The sequence below is a fragment of the Fulmarus glacialis genome, unplaced genomic scaffold (genome assembly GCF_000690835.1).
Source record: "Fulmarus glacialis isolate BGI_N327 unplaced genomic scaffold, ASM69083v1 scaffold6014, whole genome shotgun sequence".
NCBI lineage: Eukaryota > Metazoa > Chordata > Aves > Procellariiformes > Procellariidae > Fulmarus > Fulmarus glacialis.
The window spans coordinates 2113-16469 of NW_009209882.1; the positions used below are offsets into that span (position 1 = coordinate 2113).

Here is a 14357-nt window from a genome sequence, read left to right on the forward strand (position 1 = left end):
TTTTCTCATGAAATTATACCCTCAGATTATCCGTAGATGTTAACAGTACGAGGTTATGTATTCAGGGGAAATTGCTGAGTTTTACTAAGAAAATACAGGGTGCTTATATAATGATCCTTAATATCTGACATGCTATTACTTTCCATCTGTTTTTTGATGGTCTTAAAATGTTACTAGCAGTGAGTGCTTTATGTGTAGGTGGCAACGTTTTAACGTCAAGAATGCTATTTATATAAAAAGTCACAAATTTTGCTTCTTAAAGCTGACCTCAGTTAAAACTAATCAATCCTTTATCAAATTTGATAATATTATCAGCTAAACATTACTTGGGTCAGGTACTTCTTTCTAGTATTGTATTATTTACTTGCTGATTTTGTGCAAGATTTGTCTTATGGAAATCTTTGTTAGACAAAAGGCATTTCAATAGCACAATAAGTTTGATAAACTTAACTTTCTTATTGTAGTTTATATTAATAAATCTAGTCACAATTTAAGGCACGATGGAAAAGGAACACTGTTATAGGAAAAACTATGTGACTTGGTGAGTCACACATTTTAGTTTTCTTTCTGTTACTGTGAGTGTACGTTAAAATAGAAAAAACTTCAAACTTATTTGAAGTTAGTACTGCATTCATTTATACTTCGTGTAAACTTTCTTGATTGCAAAAGTGTTGAGAAACCTGTAATCCTGGCAGTAAAAACACTTCAGTCGCGTCATACATTTCTTCTGAAGTACTCTTAGTGCTAATTATTAACTTTGTGGGTTTTTTTTTTCCCCCCAGGTCTATAACAGCATACCTGAAGTCAATAATGTTTTCCAAGCTAACCCGCTCTCAGAGCATTGCTGTTCTCTGTCGAGGTGTTCATGCTTCACTGAGTTCTGCTACCTCAGTTGCTACTAAAAAAACCGTTCAAGGACCTCCATCCTCTGATTACATATTTGAGCGTGAGGCTAAATATGGCGCCCACAATTACCACCCACTACCTGTTGCTCTGGAAAAAGGAAAAGGTATTTTATTTACATTTCCCTGGGTGGTGTAGGTGGGATGTGTGTATGCATAATGATTTTGACCTAATAAATTTCTGAACCTTTGGGATTTTTTGCGGGGAGATTGAGATAATTGATGAAATAAAGACAGCTAATTGCTGGTTAGAGAACTGGATCATTATGTGTAAGGCCGCCTGATAAAACTGTAGTCTCTCTAAAATGATTTATCTAAATAGAGGTCTAAGTTCTGATAATCATCATAATTCAGAATAACTCAGCAAGAAAGTTTCAAGCAACTTTGTTTTTTCTGTTACCTTGTGTGGAGAGGTTTAATGTTAATATGAAAATGAAAAGGTGCATTTGAATCCTATTTAAGTCCTTGTGTACTGTTCCTGTATTATTCCTTAATTTAAATTTACTCTGGTCTTTAATTATGTTCAAGGGGCTTTTGTGCAGGTTAAATTCTATGAGTTTATATTGAAATACTATCAGCGTAGTGATCCAATAGTTTTTCTTTATCAGTACACGTTTTGACAGCTCAGAGCTGTCAGTCTCTTAAGTTTTGAGACTATTTGGATTCTGTTGGTTTTGTTCTTTCTTTTATGACCTCCAATTCTTATTAATTCTCTTACGAAAGTATTCTTCTCTATCTACTTTTTAGGACCCAAAAAGTAGGAACTTGGAGGGGAAGTAATATTCTCATATTACTTACTAACTTAGTGGAATGGCAGCTTTATGTGGGAAATGCTTCTTTTCTTGATTCCTCATTGGGCATTTATTTGTACTGTACTAGTTTGTTGCTCATGCTCTCCTTGTCAATTGATTGATTGCTAGTTAGAGGGCCTTTCAGGTGTGCCCTAAGGAATAGCGAGAATACCATTTATATTTGACCAGGTTGTGTTGTGGCTCTTAGCTTATACCATTTAGTATTATCTCATGTCTTCTTTTATTTTGTGCATTGACCATACCTTTGTTTTCCTAGGTGTTTATGTGTGGGATGTTGAAGGTAGAAAGTATTTTGACTTTCTGAGTGCTTACAGTGCTGTTAATCAAGGCCACTGTCACCCAAAGATTGTGAACGCTCTGAAATCTCAGTCTGAAAAACTGACCCTTACATCCAGAGCATTCTACAATGATGTACTTGGTGAATATGAGGAGTTTGTCACCAAAATGTTCAATTATAACAAAGTTCTTCCAATGAACACAGGTGAAAAAATAATTTTGTCTCCATTTTATTTCTTGTTTGTGAAATTAAATGGTTTTGTAACATTTGGTACTGCATCAATGGCCTGTCTCATGTACAAGTGTGATAATGGTATTGCTTTATGTTTTAGGAGTGGAAGCTGGAGAAACTGCCTGTAAATTGGCTCGGAAATGGGCATACGCTGTGAAAGGAATTCCAAAATACAAAGCAAAAATTATTTTTGCAGGTATGTTAAGTGTGTGTTATGAGTTGAGGTATTGAGGAGGAAGAGAGCTCTAGACGCTGGCTGCAGCACTCTCTTTTCTTCTATAGCTGTAGCGATTACTTTGCAGTATTATTATTTCAGTTTTTTCACTGAAGCAAGCCTGTTGAAGGTCTCTGTAACCTTTGACATTTTGATAGAGTAAGCTAAGATCTCAACCTATTAACAGGTTATGTTGTACTCACATATCTGCCATTGGTGATTCTGATAAAGAAGTACCGTTGTGACTACAACAGTCTTTGCAGGACCTTAAGGTTCTCCAAGTGCCTCCTTCTAAATTGTGAAGCTCAGTCTTAAATATATTCTGGTGGCAAAAAATTCTGTGTATGCTTCTGGCTATTTGATTTTAACCTTAAATAGTTACAATGAACTAGAAACATTTTTTTAAAATGTAATGTCCTTTAAGAAACGCATGTGATCTTAACAGAAGTGATTGTACAAGCAAGAGATATGAATATAATTCCTATGACAAATCAATTTCTTACACCTCTCCCTTGTGGAGGTGTATGCATCAAGAGGCAATGAGGATAGTTGTGCTTTATCAGGAGCTGCTGGTAATGTCTGTTTTTGCAAGGGAAATGCAACAATGAACTTAAATCCAGGAAGGAAACCATATTTAGTCAGGTGGTTTGTAAAGCTTTAAAACAGCAATTGAATATATAAGGTGGACCTTATTTGTACTACTTAACTTTCTAGCTGTCAAAAATTGGTGAGTGGCTGCCTGAAGTCACATGGAAAGTGCATTCAGTCCTCCCTGCTCTTTTAACCGCTGCTTGGGTGTTAAAGTGCAGTATCTTTTTATTTCTAATTGGTTGATTTTTATATGCCTTTCTTATGAATTCATTCCTCAAATTGCTGCCACCCCTCTCATAGATTCCACGTGTGGGTTAAGCCTGCTTCCCTCTCAGGCTTTCATTTTCTTTGCATTCTTAAGGTCTTCCAGAAGTTGGCATTAACCCAGTAAAGCCATATTGTAGTCTTGATCATATAATGAAAGTAAAAGCAATATTGCTAAAGTAAATATGGGGCCCTGGAAAGTTCCGATTCTATACGTAGTATACTTCCTCCTTTTATCTGCCTGCTCTGCTTGGCTCTGTAACAGGGAGAAGTTACCTGCCCCTGAAGAGACTCTTGTGCTTTGCTAAAAAAAAAAAAAAAAAATTATGTCTAATTCAAATAACTTACATTTGGTATTCTTTGGTTATAGGTGAAGTATTTTTGTCATTGTTGTTCAATGGTTCTGTATTTTATAAAACCTTCCAGAATAAAGCTTACTCCTTAAATACCGTCTTTTTTTTTTTTTTTGATTGCTACAGCTGCAAATACTATTTTTGACTTTTGGTACATATAGTAGTTGAGCCATAAACTGTCATTAGACAGCATTTATAAATTGAAAATCATAGTTGAATATTGCATTATGGTTTATAGGACTAATTAGATTAGATTTTTTTTTTCTTCTTCTGTTTTGCTCTTCAGTGATAAACTGGATATGCTCTCCATTATTATGCTCCCATCTCCTTAACCACAATATTTAATTATGTGCCAAGTAGTTGGAACAAAATAATAATCCTTCTTTTGGGTAGCTAGGGTCAGAACAAAAAATGGCTTTAAACATCAGTCCAAAGAACTTGCTTGATAGTGAGCCACTACGGAGACTGGAGTGCTAGGGTGGAGACAGCCTGCCATCAGCAGATAGACTGCTCTGCTTCACGTGATTCAGTCTTCAGGGCTTTGTTTCAGGATACAGTGGATTGCACTAACATAACCTTGAGGTGATAAGCATGTGACTCAGCAAAGCCTGGCAGGGATTGTTCTGCTAGGAGGCATTGCTATGGTGAACAGTGTAATGCTATTTACATCGGCGATTAGAAAGAAGGGATGCCTAGAGCTGGCTACGTCAGTAATAATTGACTTCAGGATTTCCTGCAGATTGAGAACATCCTCTGCCCCTAGGATCACAGTTACACAAAGAAATTGGTGGGGGAAAGAAAAGGCTTGGAATGCTGTGATGGCATTGAACCTTTAATCTTCCTTTGTTTTATTAAGCGCCTTATTATTGATTAGATGAGAGTATGTTGATTTAACTGACATATTAAAATGAATGCATCATAGTCTTAGTGATAGTTGGTTCCTAGGCATTTTAACTGATGTTTCTATATGAAATAGGGCAATGTTACAATATTTTTACATGTATGAATGGGTTCTCCTGGAACTTTGAAATGCACAAAAATGTATTTTTTGATTTCGGCTTACTGGCAGCTTTATTTTTAGGACCTAAATTCTGGGTGGTGTTTATTTTTTTCTCCCTGCATTTAATGAGTAATATGTATGTAATAGCTGTAAATCTTCCTTAAAAAGGTGTTATCTTCCTAAGTTATTTTCAATTTTTCAGGCTAGAACAAAGCTTATGGAAATTATTTTGTATACTTGCCAGGTCTCACAGTATAATTTTCTTTCGTTTTTGATATGTGCTTTTCATATAGCAACAGAATGTATTTATGGCATCAATGTAAAATGCTAACAATTAGCAGAAGGATGCTAATATGCTAATGTTAGACAACTTTTAAAATGCATTACCAGATGGGAAGTGTGATGTCCTATAAACTGTTCTGGCTCTTAGTCAGTTTTGTAACAATCCCCCTCTTTTTTTTTTTTTTTTTTTTTTTTTTTTTAAGCTGGCAACTTCTGGGGCAGAACTATGTCTGCTATCTCTAGTTCTACCGACCCATCCAGCTATGATGGATTTGGACCCTTTATGCCAGGTTTCGAAGTGATCCCGTACAATGACCTGCCAGCTCTTGAGGTATTTGAAAATTTTAGTTCTCTTGTAAGAAATCATTTTGCAGTGTCTCTTTGGTAAATAGCAAAGCAGGAAAATCAGAAGTTTATCCTTTGAAACATGTGCTTTAACGTGAAGATATGTGTATCTAGACATATATATAAGAAATATATATGTTATAATTATGTATAGGAAATGTGTGTAAATTCTGCTTTGGTTTTGATTTTCAGTTTTGCTTTAGGATGTAAAAGGAAAACCACACGATCTGTTTCATTTCCCACGCCACTGAGATATTCAAGGTACAAAGGAAGAATAGCAGATAAACCGTAAGGGAATTCAGATCAGTAGCATACATTTTAAAGTCAGGACTTGGATTCTGAAACTAATATCTTTACCTACTTTTCTCAGAAATGCTGTGCATTCTTCAGTGACCAGATGACTAGAATTCACTGCAGTCGCAAACAAGTCTTTCCAGTTTCACAGCACCCTTAAAACCATGCTAGGCTGGTGTTTCACTTGAGCTAGTAGTGTGGTTTAACCCGGCAGGCAGCCAAACACCACACAGCCGCTCGCTCTCACTCTCCCTGCCCCCCAGTGGGATGGGGAGAGAATCAGAAGGGTAAGAGTGAAAAAAAAAACCTCGTGGGTTGAGATAAAGACAGTTTAGAACAGAAAAGGAAGAGAAAATAATAATAATTATAATGATAGAATATACAAAATGAGTGATGCACAATGCAATTGCTCACCACCCGTGCTGACCAATAACCAAGTAGCGATCGCTACTTCCTGGACATGCCTACCATTCATATACTGAGAGTCACATCACATGCTATGGAATACCTCGTTGGTCAGCTGGGCCAGCTGTCCCAGCTATGCTCCCTCCCAGCCTCTTGTGCACTTGGCAGAGCATGGAAGCTGAATGTCCTTGACTAGCAGGGTACTTAGCAACAACTGAAAACATCAGTGTGTTACCAACATTCTTCTCATACTAAATCCAAAACACAGCACTAGGAAGAGTCACATCACATGCTATGGAATACCTCGTTGGTCAGCTGGGCCAGCTGTCCCAGCTATGCTCCCTCCCAGCCTCTTGTGCACTTGGCAGAGCATGGAAGCTGAATGTCCTTGACTAGCAGGGTACTTAGCAACAACTGAAAACATCAGTGTGTTACCAACATTCTTCTCATACTAAATCCAAAACACAGCACTAGGAAGAAATTTAACTCTATCCCAGCTGAAACCAGGACAGCTACTGAAATGCTGGTGATTCTGCATTTTCCTGGGTTTTCTGAGATGAGAAACCTCTCGGTTTTTAGGACGAGAAGAAATGGCCTCAAGTTGCACGACAAGAGGTTTAGATTGGATATTAGGAAAAATTTCTTCACCTAAAGGGTTGTCAAGCATTGGAACAGGCTGCCCAGGGAAGTGGTTGAGTCACCATCCCCGGAGGGATTTAAAAGATGTGTAGATGTGGTGCTTGGGGACATGGTTTAGTGGTGGACTTAGCAATGTTAGGTTTACGGTTGGACTCGATGATCTTAAAGGTCTTTTCCAACCTAAATGATTCTATGATTCTATGAGATGCATCCTGTCAAGCTGTTGGGGAAGGTTGACCTTGATTAGTCTAAAATTTCCCATGCTCATAATGTGGGCTTAGGTATTAAAGGATAGATGATGCTGGATGGCAGCCATAGGGTGCTGGACCTGGGACCTGGGAGGCAAGAGGGTTCCAGCCAAACACAGTTCTGAAGCTCTAGGAACGTTGGCATTACCACTTTTCCATCACCTGGTACATCGTCTCCATGAGTGACAACTTAGTTAGTCCTCTGTGCCTTTTGGGTCTGCTTAGTACAAGCGAATCGTCTGTGGAGGTTGGAGGGTTTATGGGACAGAGATGCTTGCCTCCTAGGAGTTTGGTTAGGGGAAACAAAGGTCTCTCAGTGTATCATAGTTGTAGAATTGAAAAGCTTACTCAGATTTGAACCTACATAAGGCTGCCCATTGTGGAAGCCCGTATTTAGTGGCTTTCAGCCAACTTTATCAAGGCTTTGAACGCGCTCTGGAGACCTGAAACTTAGATCCACGTCCATCAGACTGGTAACTGAATTCGTTCTGTTTATGGGGCAATACTAAGAAAAGCTGTAGTAAATTCATGCTGGGAATCATTATATCTCTTGAGTCTCGTGGACTTCTAAACCCTTTAGAACTTGATGGTGCAAGAATGTAGCTGTGGACTTTGCTTTAAGGTGACAAAATTGTTCTGGAGAGGCTTCATTCTTTTTTTTTTGAGGGAAGTGTTGAGCAATTGTTTGTCTTGCATGGGGTAACGCAAAACTGAGTGTATTTCTGAGGTAATTTATGAACTGATCCAATAATCTGCTTGTCTGGGTTTGCAATTTTTAAGGTTTGTAATTTCCCAAGCAAGCACACCAGCTGATCTTTCGAGGCAAATAGTGACACGGGCTTCTGTGTTGGAACTGAAATGGCACTCAGGGATAACTGCCTGACATGAATACTATTATCACCATTTGAGGTAGAAAGCCAGGGTTAGAGCTAGGTTCTGCTACATGTATTCATCTCTATATTTTCTAAATTTGACCTGAGTAAAGGTTTTTTCTTTGTTTTTCCTATCCATATGTCCATTTTTACAGCGGGCCCTTCAAGATCCCAATGTAGCAGCTTTCATGGTTGAACCAATTCAAGGTGAAGCAGGTGTGGTTGTTCCTGACAAAGGTTATCTCACAGGAGTACGGGACCTCTGCACAAAACACAATGTAAGGAATTCACTATAACAAGGTGGCTTAAACATTACACACTGTGTTTACTGGCATATCTTGTAAGGTCATCCTTGTATGCAAGGTACAGGAGTTCATACACTATTTAATAATTTCCTTTTCTTTCAGTGGAATAGGGTAGGGATACTTCTTGTATTTCCTGGCAATACCTACTTAGCAGTGCACAATTTAAGAAACTTAGCAGTTTCTTACTGCTGTCACTGATTTAAGTTTCTAATGAATGTTCTTGAAACTGCATTTATTTTAAATTAATTTAACTTTTAATTTCTTGTTCACATTGTAAGTTTCTTGGGCCAGAGGCCAATTACTGCAGTGGTTCTACCATGGCTATCAAGGGACCTTGTGGCTGGAGTGCATAAGTGCTACCAAGAGTTAGTAACAGTAATGGGTCACAGAATGAAACACTGAAGAAAATGGCCATATGCTTATGAATGTTCTTTTAAGATCTCTAAAGAGCAGAGGTCTTACAGTTCTGTTCTTTTGGTCGGCATTTTCTCACATTCCCTTTCATACCACATTCCTGACTCCTATTCTGAATATTATGTCCTGTCTGCTAAGAAATGTTTAGTTTTGAAAATAGAGTATTAGATCTGAAATTTCTGTTCTCTGCTAGTGAAAACACACTGAATTAGACTGCCTTCAGTGGTTCTGGCAGGGTGGGAAGATGTGTTTGTATATATTTCCATGTCCTTCAGTTGTCTTTGGGTGCTGCGACTTCTCACAAGCAGGCTGCCATGCCTTCTTATTCCAGGACCACTTTGGTCGGCCTCTCCCACAGGCCTCTCCCACATCCTTTCTAAGTGTAAGGAAAACAACAAAAAAAGGTCTGCTGATTTACTTTTTATTCTCTTGGTGTTGCCTGTTTGATTTAAAAAATCAGTGGTCTCTGTTCCAATAGAATTCTGATTCTTAATTTGCAAGTGCTACCCATAAATCTTTCTATACCTTCAGAGGAAGGTATTGACATGTAATTAATAAAGTTGTCTTTGTTATTGGTGTGATACTTACCTCTCAGAAAAAAATAAGAGCTACTTTACGAATAGTAGTACGTGACAATAGTGCAGCTTAGGAAAACAAGATCAAAAGGTTCTCAGAATTACTTAGACACATAGACATCAGACTACAAGACCTGCAGAGTTGCTAAAATGGCATTTTTCAGAAGCTGAAGGGCAGCGTACGAACGATGCATTGGGAGTAAAGACAGACGAATCCTAACTTTTTGGAAATCCCACTCATTGTTATATCGCAAATAGATTTTGGTTGGGCAGTGTCCAACCCTATGAACATGCTAAAGATGTCGGAGAGAGAGGACAGTGTGTTCACTTGTTAGTGGTTTCACATTTCATAGAATATGTAAGTCTCCAGGAGGTTTAGAGGAGGTGAAGGAAGCACCTTCGTGTACTTAGTGTACTGCAGCTGGAAGGTCTTTCACTTACTGTGTGCAGTTATGCTGTATTGTTTGAATTGAGTTAGGAATGGGAGTGAAAGTCATTCTCTGTTATGTGTGGATTTTTCGTCTTTTTGTCTCTATAAAGGTTCTATTTATTGCTGATGAAGTACAGACTGGTTTAGCCAGAACAGGGAAAATGCTAGCTGTTGACCATGAAAATGTGAGACCCGATCTAATTCTTCTTGGAAAGGCCCTTTCTGGTGGCTTATATCCTGTGAGTAACAAAGAAATATCCATTTGTTGAATAATGATTTTAAAGTAATTAACACTGAAAGTCTAGTTGGAAGAACAATAAATCTGATGTTTGTTGTACTTGGAAATTGGTGTTTACAAGATTAACTACGATTTGTAGCCCAATAGTCCAGCCTGTGAGAGATACATAAGAAAATAATGTAATACGTAGTATTACCTTTATAGCTGAAATGGCTATATGGTATCCTGAACTTTCTATGTTGATACTTGACTTGTTACAGTGGCAAGTCATTAGATGCCATCTTCTTAGGATGATTTTTAGCTGTTTTGGCCCTTGTCAATTAATTGAATAAATTTGGTGTATCTCTGTTTTCTTCAGTTTGGTATTATACTGTCAGGAAAATAAGTGTCCAGTGATCAGCTTTTCATTCTGGAATTACTGGTTAGTGTTTTGTATTCTCTCTGGAGAGTAGTTTATCACAGTCTTGCTGTGATTGATTTCTAGATGAATTCTGTAAAGGAAAAAAAATACTAATGTGAGTGAAAACATACATTATAAAGCTATTTCTGAACAACTAGCATTATTTCAGTTGTTTGGCATGACTGATTTTATCCTCTTGGAGTGATTTAAATTCCTGCCGACTAGGCTGGAAATTACAACATGCCTTGAACTATTTTGGCCGATTGAAGGTATTTCTGAGTTGTTAAACAGAGTATTGAAGCTTAAACTCTTGAAATGATATTCAGTTTGGAGAAATGCCCCTCAACTGTAGTTAGATGTATGTTACCACTATAGCTAAGTGCATTTAAGGGATTAAGCTGTTACATGATTGTCAGATATGCTGTCCTCTATATAGAGCTGGGAATGTAAATGTAATTTATCACTATAGGCTGAAAATTATCCTTTCCTGAGGAAAAGTTTGCTTCAGAGATATTTAAGTGTACTGTTCTATATATATATATGTAAATGAATTGGCTGACCTTCCCATTTTAGGTCTCAGCAGTACTATGTGATGATGAAGTTATGCTGACCATTAAGCCTGGTGAACATGGATCTACATATGGAGGAAATCCATTAGCTTGCCGTGTTGCAATGGCAGCACTGGAGGTTTGTGTGTTGTAATAGAGATTTGGATTCCAAAGAAAAAAGGGTGTCACACTGACATGATCTTTGCTTAAATGAATGATATTATTTGTTATGCTACGAGTAGAAATCTAGCTTAAGTAAGAATGGAAAATTGGTAGTGGTTAACTGTTTGCATAGATCACAAAACAAATTTTGAAGTCTTTACTGGAAATATGTCCTAATTTCTGTGTTCTTATGGTCTTAATGTCTTAAATGACAAAATAAAATTTATCTAGGGGAAGTTTCAAGGCACTTCTGTAAATTCAGTAAAGCAGTTTCACTAATTTCACAAAGACATTTTTAAATCGGCTTATTTTACTATACCATATTGCAGAGGCTGCTGCTCTATGAGCTTGATAACACATATATGCTACTGGAGCTCAAACAGAAGCTAGTAAAATGTCTTGTCCAGAGTCCATATTTTAATTATTCTGTGACTGCATAATTGACTACATGTAATGCAAGTCACTCAGAAAGCCTCATCATTACCCAGTATGTGGACCTGGACAGATTAAGAGTCTTCAGAGGTTTACCGTTTACTTGTAAATAACAGCAAATGAAAAGCAGTTAATTTAGAATAAAGTTTCAAAGAGATTATTGTTTCCTGTAAACATGAATGTGTAAAGGGTTAATACCAATCTGCTTGGATATGCAGCCTTTGCAGTGACACTTTGGATGCAACAGCTTTTGTATCTCAGCAATTGCAATGTCATTAGTCATCCATTCCAGCAGGGTACGTAAACAAAATGCAGTGCCCTTCAGCTGACTGTAGATCTGACTTCCCTTTAGGTAATTGAAGAAGAAGACTTGGCTAAAAACGCAGAAGTAATGGGTAACATACTAAGAAATGAGCTCATGAAGACACCATCTAATATTGTAACTTCTGTAAGAGGAAGAGGACTATTAAATGCCATTGTAATTCGGGAAACCAAAGGTAAGGAAATATAATCAGCTGTGCAATCATAGCGTGAAAAAATATTTTTCAACTTAAGTTGAAAGTATCTTAGTGGAGTGGGGGGATGGCTTACAGGCATCATGTTCGGCTATAGTACCGTAGTACCTACTGAAGATTTAATGAAGTGGCTGTGTGCTATTAAAAATAATTTTTTTTTACTAAGTAAGTCTGAACATTTTTTTTGAACAATTCGAATTCTTTTACGATTTGATAATGTTCAAACCCGATGGTGAATCTAGCTCCCAACAAATATTCTTTTGTCTCCTCATTGGAAGAAAACTGGCCACATCTGGAACAGGAGTTTCTGTCAGATTATGGAAGGATTGGCTGAGGTTGGTTGTTTCCAGGATAGTTAGAAGAGTACAGTGAATACAGGAGGGTACAAGGAAGGAAAAAGCTAATGACTGAGAACAAGTTTCTAGGGATTAATTATATCAGAAAACTGCTTAGAAGCCAGAGCAGACTATTCTTGTGATGAATATGCTAAGTGACAAAGTGCTCCAGGAAGGTGGTGTAATTTCCTAAGACATGCACGTGATGCACTGAAATCCAGGCACAAATGTAACCTTGTCTGAAGTCCTATCCAGATGTTCTCTTACCTCCCGTTTGTATGGTTCACTTTTTAAATTTATTGCTACATCTAGACAAGCACTCAGCTGTGAAGGAGCAAAACTTGGTGTGCTGGAGGCAAACTTGTGAGTCCCTTCAGACAAATTGCAGTTTTGCAGCGGTCTTGAATATTCACTGCAAATTCTGGGGAGTTGCTCTGATGCTCAGAAGTGACCACTGCATTTGTCAGTACACTTGATCTTTTCACTGCCAGATGGCAAGGTATTTACAATCTGGCCCCACGTACCATGTGCTGCAATGGTGCCACTTTTTCTGCTGTAGTTTAAATGTCTTTTTCTTTTTTCTTTAATTGTAGACTATGATGCCTGGAAGGTGTGTTTGCGGCTTCGTGATAATGGACTTCTTGCCAAACCTACGCATGGTGATATCATTCGGCTGGCACCACCGCTTGTGATTAAGGAGGATGAAATCAGAGAGTGCATCGATATAATTCATAAGACCATTCTGTCTTTCTGAACACATGGCTTTTAAAGTATATCTGCTGACTCACCCAAGGTGGTGTGTTGAAATATGTGCGATGAAGGCCTGCTCTTGAAGCAAGCATCTCTCGTTCCTTTTATCTAAGAGGACTTGACTCTTAAAACGTAGCGATGTCTTTAAATTATAATGGCTCTGAAGAAAATAAAGAATGATTTTAGAGTTTTCAATTTCGGAATACTTGGAAATAAAGTAGTGAGGTTCTATTCATCTACTCATGTACCTACTGAACAGTTAAGTCACAATGTTTGAAGGGAGATATCTGTAGAAATCTGTTTAATTATTGAAAGTCTTGGCCAAAGCTTAAAGTGTCGTTTGTATATATTTTAGTAAGGGTGGTCTTGCACTCTCATATCACTCTCCAAGACATCACATTTGGCATTTTTGCCCCTTGATGAGATGTCTGTAGGATGGAAGCACTTGTCATTATGGATGAATTTCTGTTTCTCATTTGTAGCTAGAAAAAACTTCTAATGCTGAAGGTTTGACAAAGTGGGTGTTATGCTGGTGAACTTGAGAAGCATCGAGCTGTGTTCTATATGTACAATATTTTGATTGTATGATAAGAGATGCTATTTTCAAGCCTGGTCTCAGTGTTTGGCTTTGCAATCTTGTAAAATAGATCTGAGCATATAGATCTGTTTTTACTGTTATAAAACTTTCTATAATCTGGATGTTTATATTAAAACATGCCTTGCATTAAAAAAAATGTTAATGTGCAACTAAAATACACAGTGTATTCAAAAAGAGCAAGCCCCACAGAAACTTGAAGTCGTCTCTGCCCAGAGCCCCAGCAAGTGCTGCCTTTGTAGTCTGTGTTTCTGTCAATCTCTCTATGGAAGCTTCTGCTGTGTTTTTTCACAGGGTGACTCCTTCTGCACTTCGTGCCTTAGGACGCTGCCAATATAGTATTCTGTATGCAGTTGTGGAGTTGGTGGCTATTCTTGCACTAGGTTGTTTTTTCATATTTCTTAACTGAGCTGGTGTTAGTTGAGACTAAACCCTGATTAATCACTGTTAATGCAAAATGTTCCCTTTGCCAAGCATAGGGGTCAAATGCAGTCACATGTTTGTAATTGGAAGTGGTAAATAATCATATTTTAAAGGCAACTTAGTTTATGGAAATGAACCAAACCGTTTACCCTACCTTGTTTTGGGTGAGACAAAATGAGTAGTCATCTGCTATGGATGAAGTAAGACTGATTTCAGTTTGGAAAGGCCTCATTGTTGCAAGGGGTAATGTGTCACTGTGACTGTTAGTCCTAGGATTAAGAAAAAAATGCAGAGAGGTGTTGCCTAGGAAGTTTGGCATTTCTGAAAGCTGTGCTTATGTAATCTGATTGGAAAGGAGTGAAATAACTGAAAGAAACCATAATGTAAACAACATTTGCTGGAGTCCTTTCAGAGGCCAAAAGGTAAACCCCAGAAAATCCTTAGCAGCCAAAATGTTTACTTGTAGAGTAATAGAGCTGGCAAAGATGAAGGCCATGGTCAGGTCT

General features: G+C 37.8%; 1 protein-coding gene across 1 annotated transcript; it reads left to right on the top strand.

The window, feature by feature from the left end:
• Positions 1-784: 784 nt before the first annotated feature.
• OAT (ornithine aminotransferase) lies at positions 785-13152 on the top strand. The gene is made up of 9 exons (XM_009576975.1): positions 785-1009; positions 1971-2195; positions 2323-2418; positions 5130-5257; positions 7885-8007; positions 9564-9692; positions 10665-10778; positions 11586-11730; positions 12677-13152. Exons 1-9 carry the CDS (start codon positions 811-813, stop codon positions 12835-12837), a joined length of 1320 nt encoding a protein of 439 aa, XP_009575270.1. The 5' UTR covers positions 785-810; the 3' UTR covers positions 12838-13152.
• The last annotated feature ends 1205 nt before the right edge of the window (positions 13153-14357 follow it).